Below are 26263 nucleotides of genomic sequence, written 5' to 3' on the forward strand. Positions count from 1 at the left end.
ACCGTAATTTTCATATCTTAAATTTCGTCTAGACAGCATCGAGCGATTTTACTCAACACTAATCAATACACGAGTCTTTGGCGCTGGCTAGATGAGGGGAAACGAACCATGGCGAGATGCATCAGAGTTATTTCCCTCGGACTAAACGTACACGATTTCCGCGAGAAACTCTTATCTCTAGGTAATGCAAACTGACAAAAATACGCAGCTCCCAGTTGGCTCGTCAACTCAGTTTGTAGAGTACTGCACCGGTATCGCAGAGGTCATGGGTTCAACTCCTGTGCACGCCTTAATTTTTTTCAGGCTTCATTTTCACCACTGCCTAAGTAGTGTTCGCTACTACGAAGATCGCTCTGATCTGCAAAATTAATTGTAATGCCAAGCATTAAAACGTATGTCGTGAAAAAGGGAGAAGGTACAACATTCTATCTTCAGCATTTAGAAAGAGTTGACGACATGAATTCTTTGAAACCATGTTTAAAAGATTCAAGCTTCTGCGGAGGAAAATATATGAACTCCTTGATAAACCTGCCAACCTAAGTCACATTTGCTCCTCTTTCATTGTAGCTTAAACTACTTTAGCTCTTTCAAAGGGCCGGACCGCCATGACAAAAAATATTGATTGCGTAATATCTGGAAGATTTCTCATGTCTCGAGTAGTTGTCACAAATAGAATGAGAAGTGATTTCGAACAGGTTAAATTTATATTACTAGTGCTGGTCGAATCACATTCTCGGAGTCTCCAAGCCACCACAGAGTTAACCTGTACAGCAGACAAGCAGATTGCCTGGAAATTTCAAACGAGTCTCATCCAAGAATTTGCACTCTGAATTCCATCTTAAGATTGAAAAATAATTCCTAAACGATTGGGGACAAATTCATCATTATGGACTCGTTTTCACTGAGCAACTGTTCATAACCACAGCTGTAAGGTTGCCCGTTAATAAATGTCAGCAGTTCAAGAAGAGATCCTCTCTTCGATTTCACTTAATCTTTGTGTTTTCTAAAAATAACTGCTTTTATGGAGCTATCCTCAGTAAAAGATTATTATTTGATAGTGGCGAGAGATTTAGATTGAAAGAGTGCATGTCTTTGGGGTAATACAAATCTATATTCTTTGAGACTAAAAACTGGCTTTGATTTTGCGTTTACGTGTTCCAACTAGTCTGACTGATCCCATCTGTTGATGTAATTCAAGGTCAGATATTTTAATTATAATATGATTATAATTTTTTTTAGGTAGGTTCTGCACCAAATTAGGACATGATTTTTGTTCGCTGACCTTCATTTAAAAGGTTGCGTTCCTGTGTAAAATTACGCAACTTGATTCCATTTTTCGCCAGAATTAGCAAAAGAAAAGAACATTTCATTTGATAAATGTAAGAATTCAAAGGTATATAAAGAAACTTTAAATATAGTCTCGTCGAGGATGCTTCCGATAGCTTGTAACGATTTCCATGTACTCCTTAATTTCTGACTAACGAAACATTTCTTGATAAGAGTACAATTGGCAGACAGTCAAACCGAAAAGGATCCCCACTCAAATAAGATTAAGCTGCCATTCAAGCATTTTAGCCTTAAAGCAACCTTTCACTCCTACCTGTGGCAGTGTTCATTTACAAATGGTTATGTTCACTTCAAGTTATGAGAGCGATCATGTTTTTTAAGAACAAAGGCGTGCTTCTCTTGAGTTGGCTCTGCGTATGCTTGCCAAGCGTGCAAGGTAATTTTCTGTGTGCAATTTCTTTACTTTTGCGATGTACTCCAATGAGGTCTTTAATTGCTTTTCTCGATCGCTACGTTTTCCGGGACATTTTCAATGTTCTTTCCTCTTAGAAACAAATGCCACTCCTGCTTATCTGTCAAATAGAATTTTTATCTTTTGGGGCCATGATTAGGGATGATAAATCCATGGTTGATTTCATTTTGTAAATCAACTTATTTTTATAGAAGGAAGAACAAATACGTTCGTCTCAGTGGAATGCGTGTGATTCCACCTTTCATTTCTTTTCGATATGACCCAATCTCAATCAGAGTAACAAATTCCTACCGGGTTTATTGGTAGAATATCACGTCTCACTACCTCGAGCTCAATAAAATATTCAAAATTCTGCTCCCAAGCTTAGAATTGACAAAGATGTATAATAAGGTGACCAAGGGATTGATCATGGCTCTGATGGTTGGGGCACATTGGGAAGAACTCGAGCATAAAGCTCTGTATGGAAGAAGAGGAAATACTTGCCTGAAAACTCGTTTCCACAACTGTGAACCGAGCTTTTACTTTATCAAAATGTCTGAAATATTTTTATATCTCAAACTATCGACAAAGTTTACTTTTCTTTCTCTGGTTAATTCCGCAAGGTCGTAGGACTGATCTATGCAATTTGATCAGCTCACGCGAAATTGGCGTTGGCTAGCAGACTTTTTGCACTTGCTAGACCAGGGATATTTGCCTTCAATGGAACGAGATATTCAGTGGAGTGGAGTTATGAGTAAATTTAAGTTTGCAAAAGAAGGATGCATCCCTAACCAAGTAAATTTTATTTATACTTATAGTTTGCGCCCGAAAGTTGCGTTTCATGCTTCGTTATCCGTTCTAGTACCATACAAGATGTTTGATTTTTAATCCAATTCAGCTATGACACGTTTTTTAGATGATATTTTCCGCTTTTCTGTCCTCGATAGAAAAAACGCTCTAAGTCAGCGCTGTTCTATCGAGACAATTTGACCACTACCAACCCAGACCAAATGAAATCTGAATCTTTTGATTAAGGAATACGCCGTACATCCACGGAATACATCAACCTTTTGTGCAAATTAGATTTTTGTCATAGGGAAAATTTCAACATTAATCATTCACCGACAAGTTGGTTGACTATACTCCACTCTGCTTCAAACTTTGAGATGACAGTTCAAATCGAAGGACCAGATTACCTTATTTCGATTAACGCATAGAACTCAGTACTCATTTTGTCGATCCTTACTCAGCAGATCACTGCTAATCAGCGACTTGAGGGGTTTTGAGGATGCATTATTCTTAAAAAAAAAAAAGTTCTTCACTTTTTTTCGTCTATTTACTTACGGCAACGGAAAACTGTAACCACCTATTTAGCATTTTGGTCAAACAAGTGTGGCAATTTGATGAGGGTACGCCTAAAAGCCATAAACAGTCTTGCACGTCGTTCACCTTTCGACATCAAACGCTGCTCGAGTCTCATTTGTCGGTACGTAATGAAGGGTTAGCTATTTTCCATAACCTTTTATGCTCGTCAGCTTAACAGCTGTTATCACATATCGGCGTGTCGGCGACATCTTTCAAGTTTTTTGTTCGCAAAAGTCCAGGCCACCTACGTGCGCTCTGGCTCGTCGCACAAAGATATCAAGGGAGCCGAAACACATCATTTCCGACGACCTTTGCTACTGGGTTGGCCCGGGTTGTTCTCTTCTTTTCTTCCCGGCTTTCTTTCGAGTCCTACTGTTTTTACGCTCATTTGGACCTACCTGCGATGTGACTTTATGAGTTTGACCATTTTTGAGGGTCTCCCAGGGGTAGCCTGCGAACAGGCTCCCGGCTTGGAGGGCGCGAAGCAGGGGAAGGTGAAGGGGAGCCTCCCCTTCCCCTTCCCCTGCTTCGCGCCCTCCAAGCTGGGAGCATGTTCGCAGGTTATCCCAGGGGGGGTCCTTGTTCCCTTGTTCCCGTCCAAAATTGTCCTACGTTCCCATGTTCCCACACTGTTTCCTTACTTGTTCCCCGTGTAATAAATTTGCTTGCTACTTATCACCGCCCTCAATTCCCTCCCGCAAAAAAGAAAGACACCAAAAACAAAACTTATAATAGAATAGAACAATTTTATGAGAATGAGATGAACATGGTTATGCGCATTCGATCATATCTTTTATTGCATGTTAGACTACGCAATATAAGAAATAAACATTGTTATTAATACTATAATTATAGTTAATGAATAATCACAAATAAAGAGCTTATTCAAGCGTTAGATATATTCAAATACGAGCCAGATTTGAGAAACCTACCTATTAACTGCCGCTCCTTCGTTATCAGTTTGGTAATCGCTGCATTCCTCTGTTCTTGGGAATCAATCTCAAACACTCTACCTTTTGGACAGTTCTTTGTGACTTGAAACTCTTTCATACTGATCTTCACTCTGAATCTCGCTATGCTTAGCTGGCTACACCGATCTGCGATTCGAAATCCTTCTCTAACTCGAACAATAAAATCAAATAATGTCTTGTCACTTTCGCCCCCTATTCCCATTTCAGAGGACCAATGCATATGCTGTTTTTCATCGCCATTTTTATAAATCGCAGCAGTGACAGGCAGCACAACACGATCGGCAAGTCTCTCCGCCATCTTGGCAATCTGTGACAACAGGTTCCCGCCAACTTCTCGCACCCAGACTCCCAGCTGATTGCTTTGTCTTTGTTTGATTTCTAGTGTACGTAAAGTAAGACGAAACCAATGACAGTAGTGCATAAATGACCATAAATCAAATCTCAGAAATAACGGTCTTTATTTCTTATATCACAATATTTTCTCCTCTGATTTGTACAGTTTTGTTCTCCTCTTCCCTAAAAATAGGCTTATGTTCCCTTGTTCCCTTCAATATTTTGCCAACGTTCCCTTGTTCCCCAAAACCCCTGGGAGACTCTCATTTTTTACAAGATTCAGCTGAAGCTTTTGATAAGAGATAATTTTTCAGCAATTATAATGAGTGTTATGCTTTCTCTGACGTCAATTAAAATGGCGGATTCTCGCTTAAATCATTTTCCCCAGCAGAATCGAATTTCTGCCTTCCCAACCTTAGTTTCTACTGACCCGCTTCATTTACAATTTGATATGGTTTGACATTCAATAAATTCAACAGTTTATAACGGAGAATAGGCAGAGAGCCTACGAAGAACCCTTGCAGGACCCTCCTGTATCGCGCATCCGAGGATTGACTGGTTAATTACATTAGAGAATTTCAAATTTTATTCATAGGAGTTGAGAGAGGAAAAGTTGCCATAAATCAGGAGGGAAGTTGCGGCGCCCACTGTCAGACGGTGTCATTTAGCAACCGTTTCTCCGGTGGAGCTCCTTTCGTGTTCGCTTCTCTTAACCATGGAAATGTCTCATCCATTGTTCACGATTCTGCATTCATTTGGGTTGAGGATGTCACTGCAGCCGATTTCAAAGCCTGTTTGGTGCAAGGAGGACATAGCTCTGGAGGTAACACTACTATCGATTGGCTTGCGTTCCACGGTGCTCAATCGGGAGTTTATCATGGAAAAACTAGTTTCGGCCTGTTTACCACTGGAACAAAGTGTGAACAGGTCTCATTTCCTCAGGTAATTTAAAGAATGGAGGTTACTTCGGTTAATAAGTCTCGCCATGATGTTCACAAAATCATCGAGAATGTTAAAAATCCTCAACTAATATGTAGTCTCCTTCGCAACCGTTCTTTAGGATATAATTTGAATATATCAAAAAAGTTGAAATGGTAAATTGGCCACCGTTATGATTATAAAAGCTGACGTTTGGAGCGTTAGCCCTTCGTCGGAGCGAAGGGCTAACGCTCGAAACGTCAGCTTTTATAATCATAACGGTGGCCAATTTACCATTTCAACTTTGTTGATATATTCAAATTGTTTCGTTACCCCCACCGACGCAGCCCCAAACAGTTTTTTTAGAAACTATCAGCCTTCGTTCTTTAGGATGTCACCCAACGCTTTTCGTTGCGAGACATCCTCACGATCAGAAGGCAACCATTTCGTTAGGAATTTTTGATAAGCGCGATAACCCTTTGCTTTGCTAAGGTAGAGAGCTCGTCTAACCATATTAATATATAGACCATAGAAATGAAAAATGGCTGATAGCAGGAGTTTTGCCTCTCAGGTCTTCTCACAGTTGCCCAAAGTCCAAGTAACTGTTAAACACCGTGCATCACGCCAATCACAGGACGCCATGAGCGTTTGGATTGAAAGTCTCTCCACAGGTCAGTTCTAAGTTTGTCTGAGGGAGTCGAGGACGTTTGATGGACCTCATAGCAATCTTGTGGTGGTATGTGGGACAACTTTTTCATTTTTTAATATGAACTCAATGAAACTCATATTAAGCATGTTGCTACAGGCAGCTTTGACTGAAATTTAAAGAGGCTTTCTTCTCGTACCAAAAAATGTTTAGAAAATGTTTCACCCTTCTGAAAAATGCTTTTGAGCTTCGAGCATTTGGTCTGGTTACTTAGTTACCCATGCCCCTAGGAAACTAAAATCAATGTCATCGCCAGACCTGATATCGCCTGTGTTTCACTATTTCATGTTTCTATAGTATTTGGATGAACATTTATCGCGCTTGCCCAATTTCAGACCATTTCAAGGTCCCCTTTCGGGAAACAACGCCTGAAATATTCGGATTTAGTAGGGTTGACTTGGGCTCGAGTGATTTACTATTTGATGGATTATTAACCTACTAACTTTGAAAATTTGTGAGGATAAAAATATGAATGACGAGGTAGTTGTGTCATCAAGTACTGAGTCACTTGTGAATTCTGAAGAAGGAACCAAACACATTGGAAAATTATTTCGTCAACGTCTTTATTCTTGACTGAATTCTAGAACTGGATAGCGTATACAAATCATCCATCTTCGTGGGGAGCTAAAGAGACCTCGAAAGTTGTGTTCTCTGAGTATGACACACCAAATGCAAGAAACAGCTACACCTTATGCAAGGTATGTGCAATTAAGGGATGGCACCACATTCATGTCTTCCCAATCTCCCTGATTCCTCAGGGAATCGAGTACGTTTTCATCTTCAGATCATGCCTTTCTTCAACCAAACTGTTTTTTGCATTTATTGCAGAATATAAACTTCACAAGCCCATTTTATGAGCCACCAGTTGTTCTCACAGCTGCACTCAATGGACGCAACAACTCTGTTAACATAGGAAGTCAAGTGAAAGGTCCCTTAGTCAGTTGGCTGGAGGTATATTAACTGATTGTACACTCGCTCGCTATGGGTCTTTAGCTTATGCAAACAATGTACTGATACTACTTAGGTTAACTTTACAGAGAGAAGATGGCTGCCCTTGACTTTTCATATTTTTTTTTCATCACTGACTAGTAAAACTGACCCATTCTTCCAGCTATCCATATCTCCGTTTATCCATCTATGCATGCATGTATGCAGGTATACATGTATGCATGTACGCATGTATGCATGTATGCATGTATGCGTGTGCATGTAGGCATGTATGCCTGTGTACATGTATACATTTGCGCATGTGTGCATATATATATGTATGCATCCAGCTATTTGTTTATGAATTATTTCATTCATCCATCCTTCCATGAATCCTTGCATCTTTGCATACCTACGCGTATGTAGCTATCTATTAACTTACTCACCTACCCGTTCATAGATAAAGATTTCAAGAGACGAGTCAGTGTAGTTGAATATTATATGGTAATATGCATATGTCGCTTATTCTTCACTTAATATACACGATGTATTTTCAAACAGGTTTGGTTGATTTTGAATTCGATCGTAGAGTAGGGGAGGGTGTTAAACATTATTTGCTTTTAGTAACCGATATCTCTTTACACAGCAAGGTCATTGTTAAGTTTATTCACCCGATGCAACATTGTTTTTTTCAATCAGTTATTGTCGGACTTATCCTTTTCGTCACTCTTGTTTCTCCCTCACCTCATTTAATTGGATGAAGCAATTTTCTTGACTAGATCTTACCTCGCGCGACCTTTTTGTTTGATAGGAAGTAACCAAGTCTTCAATCAATCAATCAATCAATCAATTTATTTAACGTGGTCAGAACGCTTAGCTAAAAGCTAGTTTACAGGTACGCCACGAAATAGAAAGAAAAAAGGAAATTATAAAGCCTTGTGAAGGTATATAAATTTAAATAAATTAAGAATTAAGAACTAGAATATATAAAATGTAAAATGTAATCATTAAAAACAGGCTAATATTAAAATATAAGAATTTAATAATGTAGTCAACGAGTTGAAATATAATTAAAAATAGATCCTCACCGCGCTAGAGTCCCGTGAGATCTAATGTTTTTAAGTAATTTTTAAAACTAGTAAATGTCTGTATCTTTCGAGACTCGTCCGGTAAAGCGTTCCATAGTTTCGATGCAGCATATCTCCATGATCTTAACCCGAAGGTTGTTGATTTTACTTTTGGGAGGTCCAGTATTGTGGTGCTCCTAAGATTATAAGTGGAGCACCTAACTGTTATAAGATCATGTAAGCTTTTTGGTCCTGCATCACTAGTTAATATCTTAAAGACAGTGGACAAAATTTTCGCTAATCGCTGTTCACGAAGACTTGAGAGACCGATACGCTTACAAAGTTCCTCATAAGGGGAGGACTTATCTCTAAAAACAAAACGGAGCGCACGTTTGTTCACCAACTCTAACTTGTCAGCTGATTTCTTATTACAGAAGTGCCACGTTTCGGAGCAGTAATTAAAGTGTGGTAAAATGAAGGCTTTGTAAAGATCCCTTCTAGTCTCGAAAGACAACATTTTCTGCATCCTTTTTAACACAGCCACCTGTTGACTGACTTTTCTACATATTTTAGCAATGTGCTTTTCAAAATTCAATTTATCATCGATTGTCACGCCAAGAAGTTCCATTGTGTTGGATATGGGAAGTGGTGACTCCTCACACTTAAACACTGGTTCATCAGTTCCTTTGTGTTTTCCCAACACCATTGCCTGGTATTTTGAACTGTTCCTCTTTATACCATTACGCGCGAACCATATATCAGCACTAATAAGATCGTTGTTGATTGTTTCTTCAATTTTGGAGAGTTGATTGTCGGCGTAAAAGATTTGAGTGTCATCAGCGTAAGTGGACAGAGTGCACTTCTCGATGACATATGAAAGATCGTTCATGAAGATGTTAAATAGTAAAGGGCCGAGGATGGATCCCTGTGGTACACCATTGCAAATAGGTTGCCAATTGGACAGTGTATTCCCTAGTCTCACTCTTTGGAATCGATTTGATAAATAATCTTTTATCAGGGTGGTTGTTGCTTCATCTGCTCCATATTCTTTTAATTTCAAAACAATCAGTTCATGAGGTAAGGTGTCAAAGGCCTTGGACAAGTCCATAGAGACCAGACCGATCAATTTGTTGTTATCAATTTCTTTTTTCCATTGTTCGGTTAGACTAAGAAGTGCTGAGTCGCAGCCGTGATATTTCCTATGAGCAAACACATATTTGTGATAAATTTCTTCAAAATACGGGCTTATTCGGCAATGAACAATTTTTTCGAAAACCTTCGATAAAGCTGGCAGAATCGTTATCGGCCGATAGTTAGTTTTAATAGGCTGCAGTCTTTTTTGAGAATTGGAGTGACCTCGCCAAGTTTCCACTGTTGTGGTATCTTAGTTGAAGTTAGAACATGATTAATCAGTGTACTAAGAGGGAAGCATAAAACATCCATCGATTCTTTAACTGCTAGTGGAGGGATCCCATCACATCCAGAAGCCTTGTTTGGAGCAAGTTTCCTCATTACTTCGTAAACTTCTGTTGGATTAGTGTTGCTTAGCGACACATTCGGCTTGTTTATTAAGTTATTTGATATGTGCGATAAATCTGCTGGATAGCCATTTTGATTTTGTTCTTTGGTACTTTGAGTACAGCTTGTGAAGAAATTATTTAATGTCTCGGTCACCTCTTGAGGATTCCTGATGATTTTGTCACCCTCCTTTAATGTTATTCCGCTATTGTCTACATTCTTTCGGGAATTAACATAAGGCTTGATGGCACCCCAAAACTTCTTTTGATCTGCATATTTTTCTGAACACAGCTTCTCAAAATGTCTACGTATAGATTTTCTCCTCATGCTAACTACTTTGTTGCGCACTAGACGGTAGCTCTCCCAATCACACTTATTACGTGATCTATTAAATTTTTTCTCAAGCCGTTTTCGTTCCACCATTACTCTCCGAATTTCAGGAGTGATAAACTTCGATTCTGCTGAAGATCGTCGTTTGAAAGATCGCATTGGTGCATGGTCATCTAACTCCTGGTTGTATAACGTCTCCCAGCACCAGTAAACATCGTCTATATCATCAAAAACGTATGCAGCATGAAAAGGAACTCGACTGAGATCTGTCTGAAAATCATCTCGGTTAAAGGTCTTGAATATCCGTTTCTTGACGACTTCGGCGTTAGCATGTAACATTTTAGTTTTGAGAACCGTGTAGACTAGCAGATGATCACTGATTCCTGTTTCGATAGCGCCAGACGATTTCATAAACATGGGCACATTTGAAAGAATGACATCCAGGCAAGAAGCTCTAGTTGTTGAAATTCTTGTCGGTTCTTTAATTAATGTGTCGAGGTCATAGATATCGCATATATCCAGAAGGCATTTGCCTTGGTTATTATTCATAAACGGATGAATTATGTCACAATTTAGATCGCCAAGACAAATCACGTTTACGCAGAGAGATATCGCTTGATCCAGGACTGTAGTCAATTCAGTTCTGAAAGTAGCATTGTTAACAGAAGGAGACTTGTAGGCCCTGATTAAAGCGAAGCGTCTTTGTCCGATGTGTAGGTCGAATAAGAGTGATTCCACTGATGTTGTAATGCTTTTCTTACATGTTGCGGCGATGTTATCGCGAATAAAGACGGCAAGACCGCCACCACCTTTCCTCCTGTCACGGCGAAATAACTTGTACCCGTTAACGTGAAATTGAGAGTTAGGAAAGGATCGATCGATCTTAGTTTCCTGTATGGATAGAATGTCGAAGGCTCTGTTCGTTAGCCACTCCTTGATCTCCTCAAATTTGCTAAGTAAACTGTTTACATTTAGGTTGGCTATAATGCATTCCTTGCGATTTTCGTTTCTAATTAACTTCATGTCCGAAGGTTGTGAACTAAGGTCCAGCTCAGTTTCACTCGCACTTTCATGCGTGGAACTATTCAAGGTGGAAAAGAATGAATCGCTAAACCTCGGCAAGGCACAGAAGGAGCATATCCAGTCAACAGATGGATTATTAAGGTAGTACTGAAAGGTCCAGTTCGACATATTCAGACATTTTGCATGCGACCAGGTGTTGCACTCAGAACATAAAATGGCGTCTTGATTGCTTCTTACGGATTTAGAACATTCACCACAAGGATATTTCGTATGCTTCTTTCTCGGACCAGGGTTTGGTGAAACATCTCCAGAAATCAACAATCTTTGCGCTTGAAATGTACCTACACCAGTAGCAGTGTATAATAATCTTCCTCCATTAAAACGCCTCGATGCGAGCTTAAAAGGTGGTTTGTAGTAAGCACTTGACGTTGTTAAATGGAGTGGAATAACCAGTCGCGTACAGCGTTCGGGATGCATAAAACTGCAGTTTGATGACTCATGAACTTCTCGTAGAAGTGCGACAAGGAATAAAAGACACAATAGTGTGCCGCCCATACGGACGTGTCTGACCGCCATGATGAACCTTGCTTGCCTCATTCGTCATAAACTGGAATTAAAAAAAAAAAAAAAAAAAAAAAAAAGTCTTACTTTCGAGTTTGTATCAAAGATGACGCAGGGCATGATGGTCAAAGGGCAAATATAAATGTGGACTATTTAGCTGTAGGAGGTAAGTTATGCAATGAACCATTTCTGTGTTTTCTTCTCGTTCTTTATTTTTCAATATAGCCCTCTTAAATAACGGTGTATCGTGCTTGCTTTTTCTAGACCTCGATCCCTGTATGAATGCAAGCTGCAGTTACCACAGTCATTGCGTTGCCTTGAGTCCTAGGCAGTTCATATGCCGCTGTAAAAGCAGCTGCCCATCATTCGAAGAACAAGTCTGTGCCTCCAACGGTCGTACTTTCAGAAACCTCTGCTTACTGAAGAAAGAAGTTTGTAGAACAAAAGGAAACTATTCTTATTATCACCCAGGAAGTTGCACAGGTATCAGAAGTATGATTATAATTAGTAAACAGTGAGGGCTGAAAACAGGGGGGGGGGGAGCAGACATTAACCTGAATTTTGTCGCTCTTTTAACAAGAAAGGTAACACGTGAGTCGCAATCGAGAGCGTCACTAAACAGATACATGTAAATATGGAGACTGTTGTTTTATGAAACTAATTTTAACAAATTCAGTCCTTTCGGGGCGTCAACTTGATGGAACTTTCCACCGAGTCAGTACTCCGATTGAAGATGGACAAACAACAACCAATGTGCGCGTCGCATTTATTTCTTTGTATATATTTTTCTCGGTATATTAGCATCTCTATTGCTAGAGGCCTGACAAGCCTCATTTTCATCCGAGTTTAAATAAAGTCATCATCATCATCATCATCATCAATTTTTACTGAAAATAGCTATCGACCAATGAGCGTGAGAGAATTTCTACAGTTCTTTATATTAGAACACTACGAAGCGACCAGAAAATACTCTGAGGTCTTTGTTACAACAACTTTGTCCTCTCACAGAACCAGTTACTGAGCTGATATGGTCTGGATTCAATTGTTTCCGCTCATTTGCAGGTTTTCCACTCCAGAGAGGAAGACATAAGTTTCGGAACGTCCCTTCCTGGGCAGAGGATCAGTGCGAATCCATAGACTTTGATCCTTTTGTATTCTATCCTCACAAGAAAGTCTACGTGCAACTTACTGTTAATCACTTTAATTATTCTGATCCCGGCACCGTGCATGAGGCCACCACACCCTGGGTTGAAAGCGTCAACAGCACTCAGTTCACAGCCTGCGTCACTCGAGCTGGCAGGAATGATTACCCCTCGGATAGCTTTGCCGACGTTGATTGGGTCGCATATCAGGGTGCTCCCTCTGGGGGAGTGGCTGGTGAAGAAAAGTTCTCCAGATGGTGGACTGGAACTAGCTGTAAAACAATTACCCTTCCAAGCGTATGTAAACTGTTGTGATCATGGATTGTAAGGGGGGTAGGGGGGAGAATCTCCTTGATTTGGCCTACAAATAGGGATGTGCCGCGTATCACAGGAATATCATTTTGGACTGGGACCCCTAAACAAAGTACAGTCTTAACTTATAGGTCCCGGTGTACTTTTGTGTGAAAAAAATTGCTTTATTTCAATGTAATTCTAGACATACTGTTGGGATATACTGAGAGTTACTTCCTAAATGATGATATGCACGAGGTCGACTGTTTTAATCCCAACAGCGAAAATTGGATTTTACTTCCTTAACAGGTTCAGGTTCTGGAAGGTTCGGGGCGTACTCCCGTGCACGCTTTAAGCACAGAATCGACGTGCAAGAGATGGGGTGGGGAGGGGGGCGAGGGGGCAAATATCGCTGGTGGGCCTCTAATTGGTTCGAATATATCAACTCAAGATCGCGTTTATCATTTAAGCTACTTGGACATTATTGATCCAATTATTTGTTTTTTCAGGGAAAGTTCCTAACCTCGCCAACAGTAATTGTAACTGCTGAACACTACAGGTCAGGTTTAAAACATGACGCTACCTGCGTGTGGCTGGAAGATGTCTCAGCGAGTTCGTTTAAGATTTGTCTACGAGAGTTTCAAAACTTTGCAGGGGTTCATGATGACATCTCTGTGGTTGGTATTAAAACACAGGGCAGGAAACTACAGGATGTATATTTTTGTTTTGTTTTGTTTCAAGCACCATATTTCGGCTTCTTAAATCAGCCTTCTTGAGGTATGGGTAGAATTATCGTGGAAACTTCGCGTTCCTATGCGTTTTATTTTTGTCTTTTTTTTTTTTGAGATGCTCAGGATTTATTTGCCATTCAATAAAGAGAAAAAAAACGTTTTTAGGCTTTTAGATTGAGTCTCTGTTACAAAAGTATTTTTCAGTGGGAATAAATACTTATCCTTAGCAGAATTAACTGGGAGGGAAAGACAAATTCTGCAAAAAGGTCAGCATTTTGCTTTTTTTTTAATAAAACTCGCTTTTCAGGCAATTTGATTCTTTTCACGCTGAGTTCTCATTTTTTCCTTTTTCCTGACCGCCCTTTTCATTTATTTGGTTTTTGTTTAAGATACCCAATTTGGCATAAAGAAAACTGATGAATTTTCTCCTTTTTTCTTTGTACCCTCTTACAGAACTGGCTGGCGTTTGATTCCCTTCATAGACCACTCTTTAGAGAACACAACGATGTCAGCTTTCAAAGAAACCTTTCGCCTGTCAAGAATTATAACTTTGCCTTCTGCAAGGTAATTCAAAGTTATTAAGGGGGGGGGGGGGGTGAATATCAAGGCGAAGGTTAGCCCGCGTTAGGCTCTCGCTCAGTGGAGACAGGTAAAAAAATGGAGCAAGCACTGGAAAGAAAAGTTGGGCTCCTCTTGACAACTACTAATTCACTTTTCTCCATTCGCCGAGGGTAAAAATGACTAACATAACGAAGAACCCTGTTTCTATCCTCCAATTTTTCTATGTTAGCTAAGGAAAGGACGACAAGTAGACAAATTGATTTTTCTTAAGTAACATTTGATTACCAGGTTTTACGTTTCACTGACACGGCCTGAATCCAAATACACTTGCCAGATTTTGAATTTTACGATCATAGAATGTAAGCTTCACTGGAAGTTACAGCAAATCACCAACCGTGCTTTTGACAGCCAAACATTCTACTTCTGGAGGAAATGCTGCTGCAGAATGCAATGGTATAGTGAGCTGGATAGAGGTAATTTGAAACTGTGTAAGAATGAATACATACAACTGAACAAAGCACGCACTGATAAATGGTTACTTTTAAATTACACAGAAGAACGATCTGACAAAAATAGCATGCCATTTCGTGCCATTTTAATGCCGCAACTGACTTAGCTACACGTACTGCTAAATTAGCCAAAAATGTTGTAACAAAAGACTTGGATAACTCGATGCGCTGACACTTATCAAATAATAAAATATTGAATTTTCAAGTATGCAGTTCTGCCGTCTCTCTTGTGACACCTGTAGGTCTTAAAACTATATTTATATCAATTAAATTTTTTCAATAGTTCATCACCACCTCTGGCTTTAGAATATGTGTCAAGGAAGTATTTGTCAATCGCTTTGATCCACTAACTGTATCATATGCAGTTGTAGCAGGTAAAATCTGGTACGGTGTCCTTGATTTTAATCATGGGGTGTGGTCCCTTACCGGACGCATTTCTTAGGACACTTGCTTTCTTTCCCTCCCCTTCCCCCTTCATTATTCCTTTTTAGGATTTTATAAGCACGGCCTGGCGATGAAGAACAAGGAAGAGATAGAAATGATGCGAATTAATTTTGTTAGTGTCTTGTAAGTGGTATTGTAAATAACTGTGTCTTGGAGTGTAAGTTAGTGGCATCACGAGCAAGCGAACAAGCAAGCCAAGGAAAAACAAACAAACAAAATTAGCACCCCCCCAAAAAAATAAACAAGCAAACAAGCAAACGAAAGAGCATGTAAAAGATAATAACACCTAACCTAAGCAAGCAAATCATGCTAGAACAAAAAGCATGTACAAGCTATAATATTTTCTTAAAGAGAAAATGTGATTGAAATGAATTTGTTTAACTTTCTTCAAGAGACATATGCCAGGCGGGATGGGCGTACTATAAGGGACACTGCTACAGAAGAATTTCTTCCTGTGATTCCTGGAGTGGCAGCCAGGCAACATGCGCCACTCTGGGGGTTAATCTTCCCAGCATTGACAGTCAGGAAGAAAATGTGTACATACAGAGTCTACATGGTAGTGATCACTCGTGGCTTGGCCTTTCTGACCAGAACACTGAAGGAACATTTTTGTGGAGTGATGGATCACAATTTAATTTCCATTACTGGGCGAGCCAGCAGCCAAATAATTTTCACGATGAGGACTGCGTCCATACTCTTGGTTTCCTAAAAAGTCATAAGTATAGATGGAACGATGTAAATAGCTCAGACTGTCATAAATTCATTTGTAAGAAAGGTAGGTCTACCGGATGTTCGGATGTTGGGGAATTTCTTTTTATTTAGAGCAAAGTTCTGCGACAAAAGAGAGGAACACGTACAATTTCCTGGGTTTTATAACGCATGGGATTTAATAACATTATTCGAATAGTAGACGGCTGTGCCCGGAAAAGGGGCTTTACTGTCGCTTTCCTCAAGGGTTGTCTGGGGTCATTCTCTCTAAGGAAAAAAAAATTGAAATCTAGAACATGTAATGTAATTCCAGCATTGAGGCCATCAAAATGAGGGGTGTTTATAATAATTTATTAGTGAAGTCAAATGCCCTGCAAATCCCCCATTTTTTTTGTTTTATTTTGTTTTTTTCTTTATATAAAAATTTTGGCTGTCTTTTTGCCAAAACAAAATGGAAAAATCTTTTCACATGGAGAACATAAATCCAAGGTGCGCTCGTACCTCTTACCTCATAACCTTGCTTTTCCCGGTTTAATTTCAAATTTACATCTGAGTATAACAAAAACAAGTATGAGAATATGTTTTCAAGCCAAATGGAGATTAACGTGTTTGTTTCGCGTTAACAAAGATATCCCATCGATTATAATCAGGAATATCATTTTTCAAAATATCCTGTAGTTGATAAACATAGTTTGCTAATATTGTTCAAATAGAATTCTGAAAAAATGACTTTTTGACTGAGAAATAGAGCCCTTCCCCGAACAGTAACACAGTTCCCTTTACGTTCTTTCGTTAGCAAACCAAATGCAAATCTTTGGCAAGTGATACTAAAAATTAACTCGAGAAGTGATGCTAAAAATACAAATATTCTGTTTACATTTTACCTCGTAGACTACAATGAATGCAAGGACTTTGCTTACAGCTGTCCAGTTAACGCCACTTGTGTGAACAATGTTGGTTCTTACTCATGCCAATGTCCAGCCGGATTTCGCTTTAACCGAAGAAATTGTACAGGTTAATGAATTATATATGGCAAGGGATTATAAACCGTTTATACTCTCTTGTTTTTAGCTAAAGCCTAAAAGAATGTTTTGTAGTTATAATATTAGATATGAAATCAGCCAGGTTTTCAGGTTATGTAATAGCTAGAGTAGTGAGACTGGTTGTTGTTGTTTCATGTTATTTCTACGCTAATTAGTCAATTGTAATGAAATATAAGTAATACTAATAATAATAGGTAGACCTCGTAGTTTGATAAGTAGATGAAGTAAGAGGCGTAATTATGTTCATCTAGCTTTTATTAGAGATATTTTAGGTTAGCTTTCAGCCTTTCAAGTTTGCAAGGAAACATTTGGCCATTTTATTCCTTTGGTCTTGCATTGTAAATTTGTATTGCAAATTGGTAGCGCGTAATGTCAGAACAATAAATTGAGATATTTTATTGAACAGGCGTTGACGAGTGCAGCTCGGGTTCATCTTCATTTCATGCTCAAAGCCAATGTGTGAATGTTCCTGGTTCGAATGAATGCATCTGTTTGCCAGGATATGCAGGAGATGGAAAAGCTAAATGTGAAGGTAACTGAGTATCGGCATTAGAAGGCTCTTCCTTCCTCGCTTTAAGGCGTAGAGTCTTAAAACTACCATTTCTCTAAGACGTACGTTTTCGTTTTACCATGGCTAACTGGCTTGTGACACTCTTATGATCCTTTTCACGTTGACCGAATCAGTATCTGCTAAAATTTCTTAAAGTGAGCTGTTATAGCATCAAACTAAGGTCAGAATAAATCACTCGGCCATTAACGTTTTACTTTGAATTTTTCTTTTGCATGTTTTTGTATTTCCATGGTATGATGGTTTGGGTTTATAGTAACGTATTACATCTAGACACGAGAATGCTCTGTCTCGAAGTCTCGGCCCTTATTTTTCTTTCTCATGCCATACTCCTGAGTGGAAGGGCGGAACACTAAGCTTGGCTCGTTTGTCATCGCATTGAGTCAAATATTTCCTGTCCGGCCCTGCCCAACTGAGCAAATGGGCATTTTATTATTTGACTACTGCTTTTGCCTTTGTTACTCTTTCTCACTTGCGAGGCCTTACACTGGACTGTGCAGCTTTTTCCGGCCCTTCTCGCGCCATCACCTACGGCTGTAACTGTAAACTGTAAACTGTATTTATTAAGAAAAACATTGCAGTTAAAAAACTGAATTGCGTCTCTTTACGAGTAAGAAATAAGAAATGATCTATAACTACTACTATAATAAAATTACAAAGACGACTACTCTTAAAAATCACTGAAATGCTTCCCTCGCACTCTTAACAATGAATGAATTTCCAAATCTGTTTGTCTTTACAAGAGGCGTGGCAAACCTCCTCTGCCTTCTCAGCTCATATGAAATAGAAACTGAGGGACGCAGTAGGCTGGTAATCTTACTACGTGGATCCTTAACAAGAGAGTTAAACAGATGTTCTGTTAAATTTTCCTGGTGGGCCCTGATGGATTCGAGCCCTGCTAACTGAAGGGCGTCCGAGTAGTGCAGCCTGGGAAAAATGCATGAGAGGGCTCTCCTTGGTACACTTTCAAGCTCGACTTGAAGATACTTTGGTAAACTGTAATGGAAAACAGGACAAGCGTAGTCTAGTGAAGACCTAATACAAGCGCAAAAATATGTTACAAGATCTGAAGTAGGAACATGCGCACGCTTAAGTTGAATAAGAAAATACAGTTTCTTAGACGCTTTCTTAACAAGTTCTTCTATATTTTCGTTCCACGTTAACGTATCATTAATTGTCAAACCGAGTAACTTTGTGCTCTGTATGGTTTGGATAGGAGATCCGTCTATGCAGACCCAAGGGAGTTGCAGAGGATCACGACTGAAGGATATAACTAATTCTTTAGATTTCTCGCCATTAAGCTGGCACAAATTTTCCTTGGACCAGTCGTAGATCGCTTCTACTGCTTCTTGTGACTTGCTCTGTTGGCCTTTAGGTATGCTCCCTGATACCATAGTACGGCCCTCATATCCCGCGCGCACAGGGATTTTTATCATGATGGTTTTCAGTAATAGCTCTCACGGGGCCGTATATGGTCCATGATAAGACTTTTTTCTGCCTCGTTTAGCTCTATCCTACTTACGTTTCTCTATTTCCGACAGCTCCACGCCTGACAGCAACAAGCTCTGGCGTGTTGTCCACCTCAAACAGTACGTCTGGTTACATCAGAATAACTCAAGCTGGCTCGCAATATAACAATAATATGGATTGCAGATGGAATTTTTCCTCCAATGCAGTTGTAGAACTTGTCTTCTTCAGTTTTCGTACTGAATCGTCTGCTGATTTCGTGTCTGTGTACGATTGCGGGTCGGTGTCTTCGCCTCTGATAGAAAAATGAGTGGATCTTCTCTCCCGCCACCTATTACAAGCTCTTCTAATAATCTCTACGTAAAGTTTTCGTCTGATGGCTCAAATACGTACGACGGTTTTGAAGCAGTATATCGAGGTAAAGCTATCAAAAGGTGGCTCAAGATGTTTTGGTAATTCAAAAACTAGTCGGAGCGACACGATTTCCTCCTAGAAACACCCTTAGTTTCAGCCTTATGTGCTCGAAACTCGATAGACAAGTTCTGTGAACACTATTTCTATAGGAATTTAATTTCTGCAAAGTTTGGCGGAAGAGTTAGTCGCGCTAGTTACTGTTCAGAGTCATTTGATTTTTTTTATAACCTAAGGTGGCTTCAGGCGGTAGAGCTTCATTTCCCTACATCTTACTCTATCTTGCAAAAATACGACTCTATTGTATTGCAGTTTCATATGTTATGTTAGTACATGCAGATGCTTTAATAACAGCTGAAAGAACAACGTCAGTTACCTCAAGTTATTTATCAACCTGCTACTTATTCTCTAACTTCTGTTATCAGTTCTTACGGCTGGATCCATACGTAACAGTGAAAACAAAGCCATTGGAAGGGTTGAGGTTTACTATGATGGCCAGTGGGGTACGATTTGTGACGATGCGTGGGATATCAACGATGCAAACGTAGTATGCAGGCAGCTTGGCTACACACGAGCTAATCGAGCTTACAGTGGCGCCACCCACGGCCAAGGTACTGGTCCGATTTGGATGAACGACCTGGCATGCTCAGGCAGTGAGTCTCATGTATATGACTGTAGACATCGAGGATGGGGAAACCATGATTGTACACACAGTAGGGACGCCAGTGTGGAGTGTTTCTTGCCAGTCCGTTTGGTGAATGATGGCGCTAGCTATGGCCGCGTGGAGGTCTATCACAATGGGCAGTGGGGCACGGTCTGTGATGATAGTTGGGATATGAATGATGCTTATGTGGTTTGGAGTCAGCTTGGGTTTCCCATAGCATCATCAGCTCCTCATAACGCGCGATACGGTCAGGGACCTGATCCCATCTGGATGGATGACGTAAATTGTCAAGGAGGAGAAGCTTCTCTATTGAACTGTACACATAATGGCTGGGGAAACAAAAACTGTGGCCATTCTGAGGATGCCAGCGTAATATGTAACACTTAGAAAACTCCGAAAACATCTTGCTTTTTACTAGCTATAATTACTGAACCTAGTTACATTATTATAGTGTGTAAAAGAGAAATATCACTTCGGAATGGGTGAAACTTAAATTTAGAGTTAAAAATCAAAAGCTCTCTACAAGTAGGAAGAGATCACATTTACTTTGAGTCACTCATACTTTGCCTTCTACGTTTCGAAACCTAATTTCTTTGGTAAATATGAAGTTAGAAACAAATAAAACGTGACGTATCTAAATATTAGCAGAGGTTGTGCCGAAGGCAAAACATCGTCATGTTGATTGATCTAGTACGGTTTGTAAATAGAAACCTCATTAAGTAGGCTTTTATTTCGCGTTTTCAATTTTACAAATTTTGTAAACAACTTCACGTTTTCGAATGAACAAATTCAGGTAAATGAAGAAAAATAATTTGTACAATGTTCTTAGTTAGAATGTGTCTTTAATGATAAATAAAATACTAGAGGTGACAAAGTATCACAAAGGTTTTTTTGAATAGATAACAACTTTCTGTCATCCTTCAATTATTCTTAGTGGTCTCCCTAGTGCGTATGAAATTTGTATTCGATTTCCTTCTTACTTGTCCGTGTATTAGTGTTATGGCAAAAGTTACAGTATTTGTCTGGTTTCACATGTTTTCAACCTTTCTGTGTTCTCTCGACACTTTTCGCCCTTCCATCCCGTCCTATGTTGAGGGCGTCCGCTAGGTCTCTCTAATCTCATGATAAAAGAACAAGTAACACTGGTGTGACTACATAATTCTTTTTCCAATTTGAAGTCGTAGTATGAATTGTTTTTGGATTTGAGTTTATAGGCGTAAATTAAAAAACTTTTTGGCTGGGATGTCTTTTAGGCCTTCAATGGCCGTCGTGACGTGATGTGAAAGGTCAATACAGGTGAAATTTGGAAAGCTCTTAAGCAGCCTTAGAAACACAACACCTTTCCTCTAAGATTGTGAATCACCGTAACATGATGTCCTTATGAAAAGGCATTATCTTTGACAATCGTATATTGCTTTACGTTTAACAACTTCTCACCGAAAAGGAGGTGGTTAGTGGTGGATATTTACCGAGCCGCGAAAAACAGTCAGATAATAGAGCACAAAAAGATGATTTTAAGTTATTTATTCCTGCAACCATTACAATATTTTTGGGCTTGGAAGTGAATACCAAAGGGAACTCGAAGTTTGAGTTGCTAATCAGAGCGTACCTTCGATGCTATCCTTTGTTTGAGTATATATTACAATGATATACAGACAAGATACCAAGAATGGTAAAACAAAACTAAGTATGAGACAAAGAAAGCTACGGTAACCAGCGGCGGATTTACATTTATATATAGATATTAATCACTTACGGCGAGTAATAAAATAACAGTTATGTTGGAGCGAATCACATCAATCCCTTCCATGCGACCTCGCCTTACCAAGAGGATATCACTTGGCGTGAACAAAACTATGACGTCCCCAGTCATTACCCTCTTTTGTTCAGCTACTTTTTGTTAATTTCAGTGACTTTCAAGCTCTAAAGAAAGGTTTTTACTTCCGGGTAACGCGGTTTGCATTTCCCTATCACCTCTGACTAGTTACAACTTTTTACCTAGCAGATAATTATGCTGTTTTGAAACTTATTATTCAAGAGTATTTAGGTTTTATTTTTTTATGCGGTAAACCCGTTCTTGTTTCTGCTTTGGAGGAACTTCGAACATTTCCTAATAAGCTAACGCTAACGAGAGTAGCTAGTGTCGCAAAATAAAAACCAAAGTAATCACCACGTGCACGTCAAATCAAAATAGGGAAGCTATCGAAAAGCAAACTGGGAAAATCTTGATACCCGTGATGTTAAAAAATGGCGGTGACTAGATTGCGATGTTCTTCAGAATTTTCTACTGGGGGGGAAGGGGGATTGGGCACTAAGATAAAACTAATGCAAAGCAGGTTTACCATCAAAACTTGATCAAAAACTACTTCATTGTTTCAAGGTCACTATGGTAATTATAGTTTTATGTTTCTATAATTATCACGAAGGTTAAAATGCAAGAAAATAGGCAGTTATGCTGGCCAGGAAAATAGCAGTAGACGGGAAAATCACATGACCGGTGTTCGGTTTAGTTCCAGTCTTCGCTTCCATCGCTTCCATCGCTTCCTTTATCACGTTATGTTTGCCACTTAGTATCCCGGTTACGTTGTGTTTTGACAGGTCGACGTTTGCATCAGTTCCACTTAAAGCCCACACAATTGTTACTTGGGTATCATCCTGATAATGATAGCAATACAAAGACTTGATGAATGAAGGAACGAAGGAACGAAGGCAACGAGGGAATAAGAGAACGAAGGAACAGCAAAATGAGGGAACAAGGGAACAAAGGAACAAGGGAACGAAGGCACGATGGAACGAGGTGACGAGGGAAAGAGGGAACGAGGGAATAGGGGAACGAGGAAACGAGAAAACAGGGAAACGAAGAAATATATTGGATGAGTGAATGAGTAAGTGAGGAATGAATGAATATGAATGATTGAATGAGTGAAGAAGTAAACGAGTTTGAACCATTGTGGATAAGTGCATAGATGAAGGATAAATGAATGTATGAATGAATTAATAGAAGTATGATTGGACAGATGAGAAACAAATTGAAAGCCTGTTACTTGTTCTTTACATTTAAAGAAAACTGATAACCAACCATATTGGCCTGTTATATATTATGAAAAACTCCTCTATTCATAGTACACAGTTTTCGATTTCTCACACAGATTTATTTCTTGAAATGTTGGCACGGCCTCAATATGCAAAGCCATCGGTGACCAGCTTTCTTTCCTCGAATTAAGCCAAATTTTGTGATTGATTTTTAGAGCCTGCAGTGTCTGGCTAAAAATCTTACCTGGAACTGCACATCATCAGCGGTTTCTCCTGTTACAGCATCCCTGGAGAACTCCACCATGGTTGTACCGTCCTTTTCACTCACCTTTGTGAGGAGGAGGCTTTGCTTTGGGTTTCTGGTTGGTTTTGAAAAGGACGTGCTCCAGTAATTCTGTTAGCAAACGAAGGCAAATGCTATTGATTTTAAATTGCATATTTATAGAGTTTGCTAAAGGTTGGCGGGCCCTACCTAGTATTTACTCTAAAATAAAGGTTCATCTATGTTATTTTCACTCTTTCGTTTGTCTCTCTTTCATTTGCAATGCGTTTGTGAGTCAGTCACGGAATGGGTAACTCACAGAGTCAATTTATCAGCTAATAGTTAGTAAGTCAGTCAGTCAGCCATTCAGTGAGTCAGGAACTCAGTCGGTTTTTATTAAGTCAGTCAGTCATTTAGTAAATTAGTTATCCAATAAGCTAGTCAGTCAGCCAGTCAGTCAATCAGCCAATCAGCCATGCAGTGAGTCCGTTAGCCAGTGTGTCAGTGAATCAGTCAGTGAATCAATGAGCCAGCCAGTCAGTCGGTCGGTCCATCAGTAGGTTGGCTAGTTAGCCATGTTAGTCAGTCAATTAACCAACCAATCAGATTGTCACTCAGTCAGTCAATTAACTCGTTCATTCATCCAGGCTTTCTTCCGTGATACCAACCCGGATATATCCGTCATTTGAGGCAAATCCACCCACTGCGATATCGTAGTTTTTCATGCCTTTTCCATCAGTTGTTGTGGTAAATCCTACAGCACACCAACCGGTTGTTTTACAGGTCATCTTGAACATCAGTTTGCTGTTGCTGTAGGTCCATTCGAGTTTGAATGAGCCATCGGGAGACATGACACTTGCGTATTTTGGAGGAGCCATTGGAGTCGTGGGAGCCACCGATTCTTTTGTCGGTGGAGCCACCGATTCTTTTGTCGTTGGAGCCACCGATTCTTTTGTCGTTGGAGTCACCGATTCTTTTGTCGTTGGAGCCACCGATTCTTTTGTCGGTGGAGCCACCGATTCTTTTGTCGTTGGAGCCACCGATTCTTTTGTCGTTAGAGCCACCGATTCTTTTGTCGTTGGAGCCACCGATTCTTTTGTCGTTGGAGCCACCGATTCTTTTGTTGTTGGAGCCACCGATTCTTTTGTCGTTGGAGTCACCGATTCTTTTGTCGTTGGAGCCAACGATTCTTTTGTCATGGCAGCCACCGATTCTTTTGTCGACATCATTGTTGCCGATGGCAGTATGGCTGTTGTTGATGGCAACGGCGGAGGTTCCTTCGCTAAAGAAATCAAGTTAAATCTCCCATCCAATATTTTGGTCTTGTCGTGTTTTGACAAACCATTATTGTTTGCATCACCGCTGACCTTCGAGGCGAATATTACTTTAACTTCAGTGGTGTTCTGCAAAAAGCAAAAACAAAAATAAAACAAAAGAAATTTTTCAAGAAGATGATTGATTGAGAAATCTTAGGCTGGGTTTTCCTTTTTCGAAGGGCGTGGGGGACGGGGTGGTAGGTGGGCTGAGAACAGATGCTGGAGGTGAATCGTTCAATGGGGATCAGTCACACATGTTCTCTAAGAATATACTTCTTCCATATTTTCTGCAGAAAATTCTTTAGACAGGGTGGGTGAGGGGGGTCTAAGACACTCGCCCCCTCCCTCCTGAAAGATTTCCACTCCCCCTCCCCTATCTGAAAGCTTTAAGCCAAATTTTACGCATGACATCCCTGTCAAAGAACAAATGAAAAATTATATCTGTATATTCACATTTATTATCACTGCAATTATAACGTATAGGATCTCTGAAATTTTTCTCTTTTCTTCACTCCTTAATTGGAAAAATTAAAAAAAAACAACCTGTCATATCAACACTCGGTAATTTCAGTAGAACCCGACAAGAACCGTTACGCCTAACCTAATGGTATAGCTTCGCACAAAAACTTCATGCACCCATCCTACTCATGTGGCAACTTTTTTAATCCTATTCAAACTGAGAACAACTTGACTTTCCGACACAAAAAAAGATATCCAATCGACCTAAAACTAAAAAAGGCGAATTTAAAGCAATGTTGTCTTTCAAGCTGTTAAATCTTATAAATCACTATAATATATCTTTCTTCCATATTTTCTGTAGAAAGTTCTTTGGTTAGAGTGGAAGAGGGAGGGTGGGTGGGGGGGTCTAAGGTACTCGTTTTCTTCCCCACTGAAGGATTTCCGCTAAAGGATTTCCGCTGCGAACACCTCGGCTTTCCGGCATGAAAAGATATCATATCGACTTAAAACTAGAAAAGGCGAATTTAGAGCAGTGTTGTCATCTTTACGCTACTAAATCGTATCATTGATACCTTAAATTGGACGTCTTCAGCATCTCCCGTCTCAGCATCCCTGTAAAACTCCACAGTGGTTATCCCACCAGCTTCAGAGGCTGATATGAGTTTGTAACTTTGTATTCCATCTTTTTTCGGTGGTCCCGGCCCTCGGCTCCAGTAATCCTGTCAAAACAAAGTCCAACCGCCTCAGGTTTACCATAAAGCGTCAAAGTGAAAAACACCACCGTTTATAATTTCAACCTAAATTTTTTATATAGAGAACTTGTCGATTGAGTATCCTAGAACCAAATCCACCGTACTCAGGGCAGCCAATCAGAAAAAGTAGGAGCGATGATAACTCAAAATAAACCATATATGGTCAGCTACAAGCGTAAGCGCGGGAAAAAAAACAAGCGAGTGTCCGAGTCATGATCGGTTTTAATTTTGCATCTGATTGGTTGAAAGGGTAGCGGAAGTAATCTACACCAGTCACGTACAGATCATTTCCTAGAAAATTAACCAACAGTGAGTGACGGGGAATCTTGTTTGCCTAACAAAGCTTAATTTTAAGATTAGGAATATCGTAAGTCGACTGTAGCCTAGCAACATTCCTCACAACAATTTTATGAGAACAACTGAAGGACGCGGTCACGATAACTCA

At 39.7% G+C, this 26263-nt stretch overlaps 3 protein-coding genes and 1 pseudogene across 4 annotated transcripts; 2 read left to right on the forward strand and 2 right to left on the reverse strand.

The window, feature by feature from the left end:
- Nucleotides 1–1564: 1564 nt before the first annotated feature.
- LOC148743360 (uncharacterized) lies at nucleotides 1565–17332 on the forward strand (annotated as a pseudogene). Its single transcript, XR_015997309.1, has 14 exons — nucleotides 1565–1723; nucleotides 5003–5349; nucleotides 5897–6061; nucleotides 6616–6729; nucleotides 6860–6982; nucleotides 10450–10522; nucleotides 11683–11940; nucleotides 12520–12896; nucleotides 13400–13567; nucleotides 14075–14185; nucleotides 14539–14655; nucleotides 14975–15065; nucleotides 15528–15910; nucleotides 16735–17332. The product of XR_015997309.1 is annotated as an uncharacterized LOC148743360 (transcript).
- Nucleotides 17333–18131: 799 nt separating this feature from the next.
- LOC148743361 (uncharacterized) lies at nucleotides 18132–18848 on the reverse strand. Its single transcript, XM_088751038.1, has one exon. The coding sequence runs from the start codon at nucleotides 18846–18848 to the stop codon at nucleotides 18132–18134; it is 717 nt and encodes a 238-aa protein (XP_088607164.1).
- Nucleotides 18849–19093: 245 nt separating this feature from the next.
- LOC148743362 (scavenger receptor cysteine-rich domain-containing protein DMBT1-like) lies at nucleotides 19094–20864 on the forward strand. Its single transcript, XM_088726015.1, has 2 exons — nucleotides 19094–19339; nucleotides 19758–20864. Exons 1-2 carry the CDS (start codon nucleotides 19228–19230, stop codon nucleotides 20381–20383), a joined length of 738 nt encoding a protein of 245 aa, XP_088582141.1. The 5' UTR covers nucleotides 19094–19227; the 3' UTR covers nucleotides 20384–20864.
- A 641-nt stretch (nucleotides 20865–21505) lies between these two features.
- Nucleotides 21506–26119, reverse strand: LOC148743363 (uncharacterized). The gene is made up of 4 exons (XM_088725969.1): nucleotides 25639–26119; nucleotides 23960–24694; nucleotides 23274–23423; nucleotides 21506–22651 (listed from the first exon to the last, which is right to left on the reverse strand). The coding sequence occupies exons 2-4, from the start codon at nucleotides 24518–24520 to the stop codon at nucleotides 22424–22426; spliced, it is 939 nt and encodes a 312-aa protein (XP_088582095.1). The 5' UTR covers nucleotides 24521–24694; nucleotides 25639–26119; the 3' UTR covers nucleotides 21506–22423.
- Between the last annotated feature and the right edge of the window lie 144 nt (nucleotides 26120–26263).

This window comes from Stylophora pistillata, chromosome 1 (assembly GCF_964205215.1).
Source record: "Stylophora pistillata chromosome 1, jaStyPist1.2, whole genome shotgun sequence".
NCBI lineage: Eukaryota > Metazoa > Cnidaria > Anthozoa > Scleractinia > Pocilloporidae > Stylophora > Stylophora pistillata.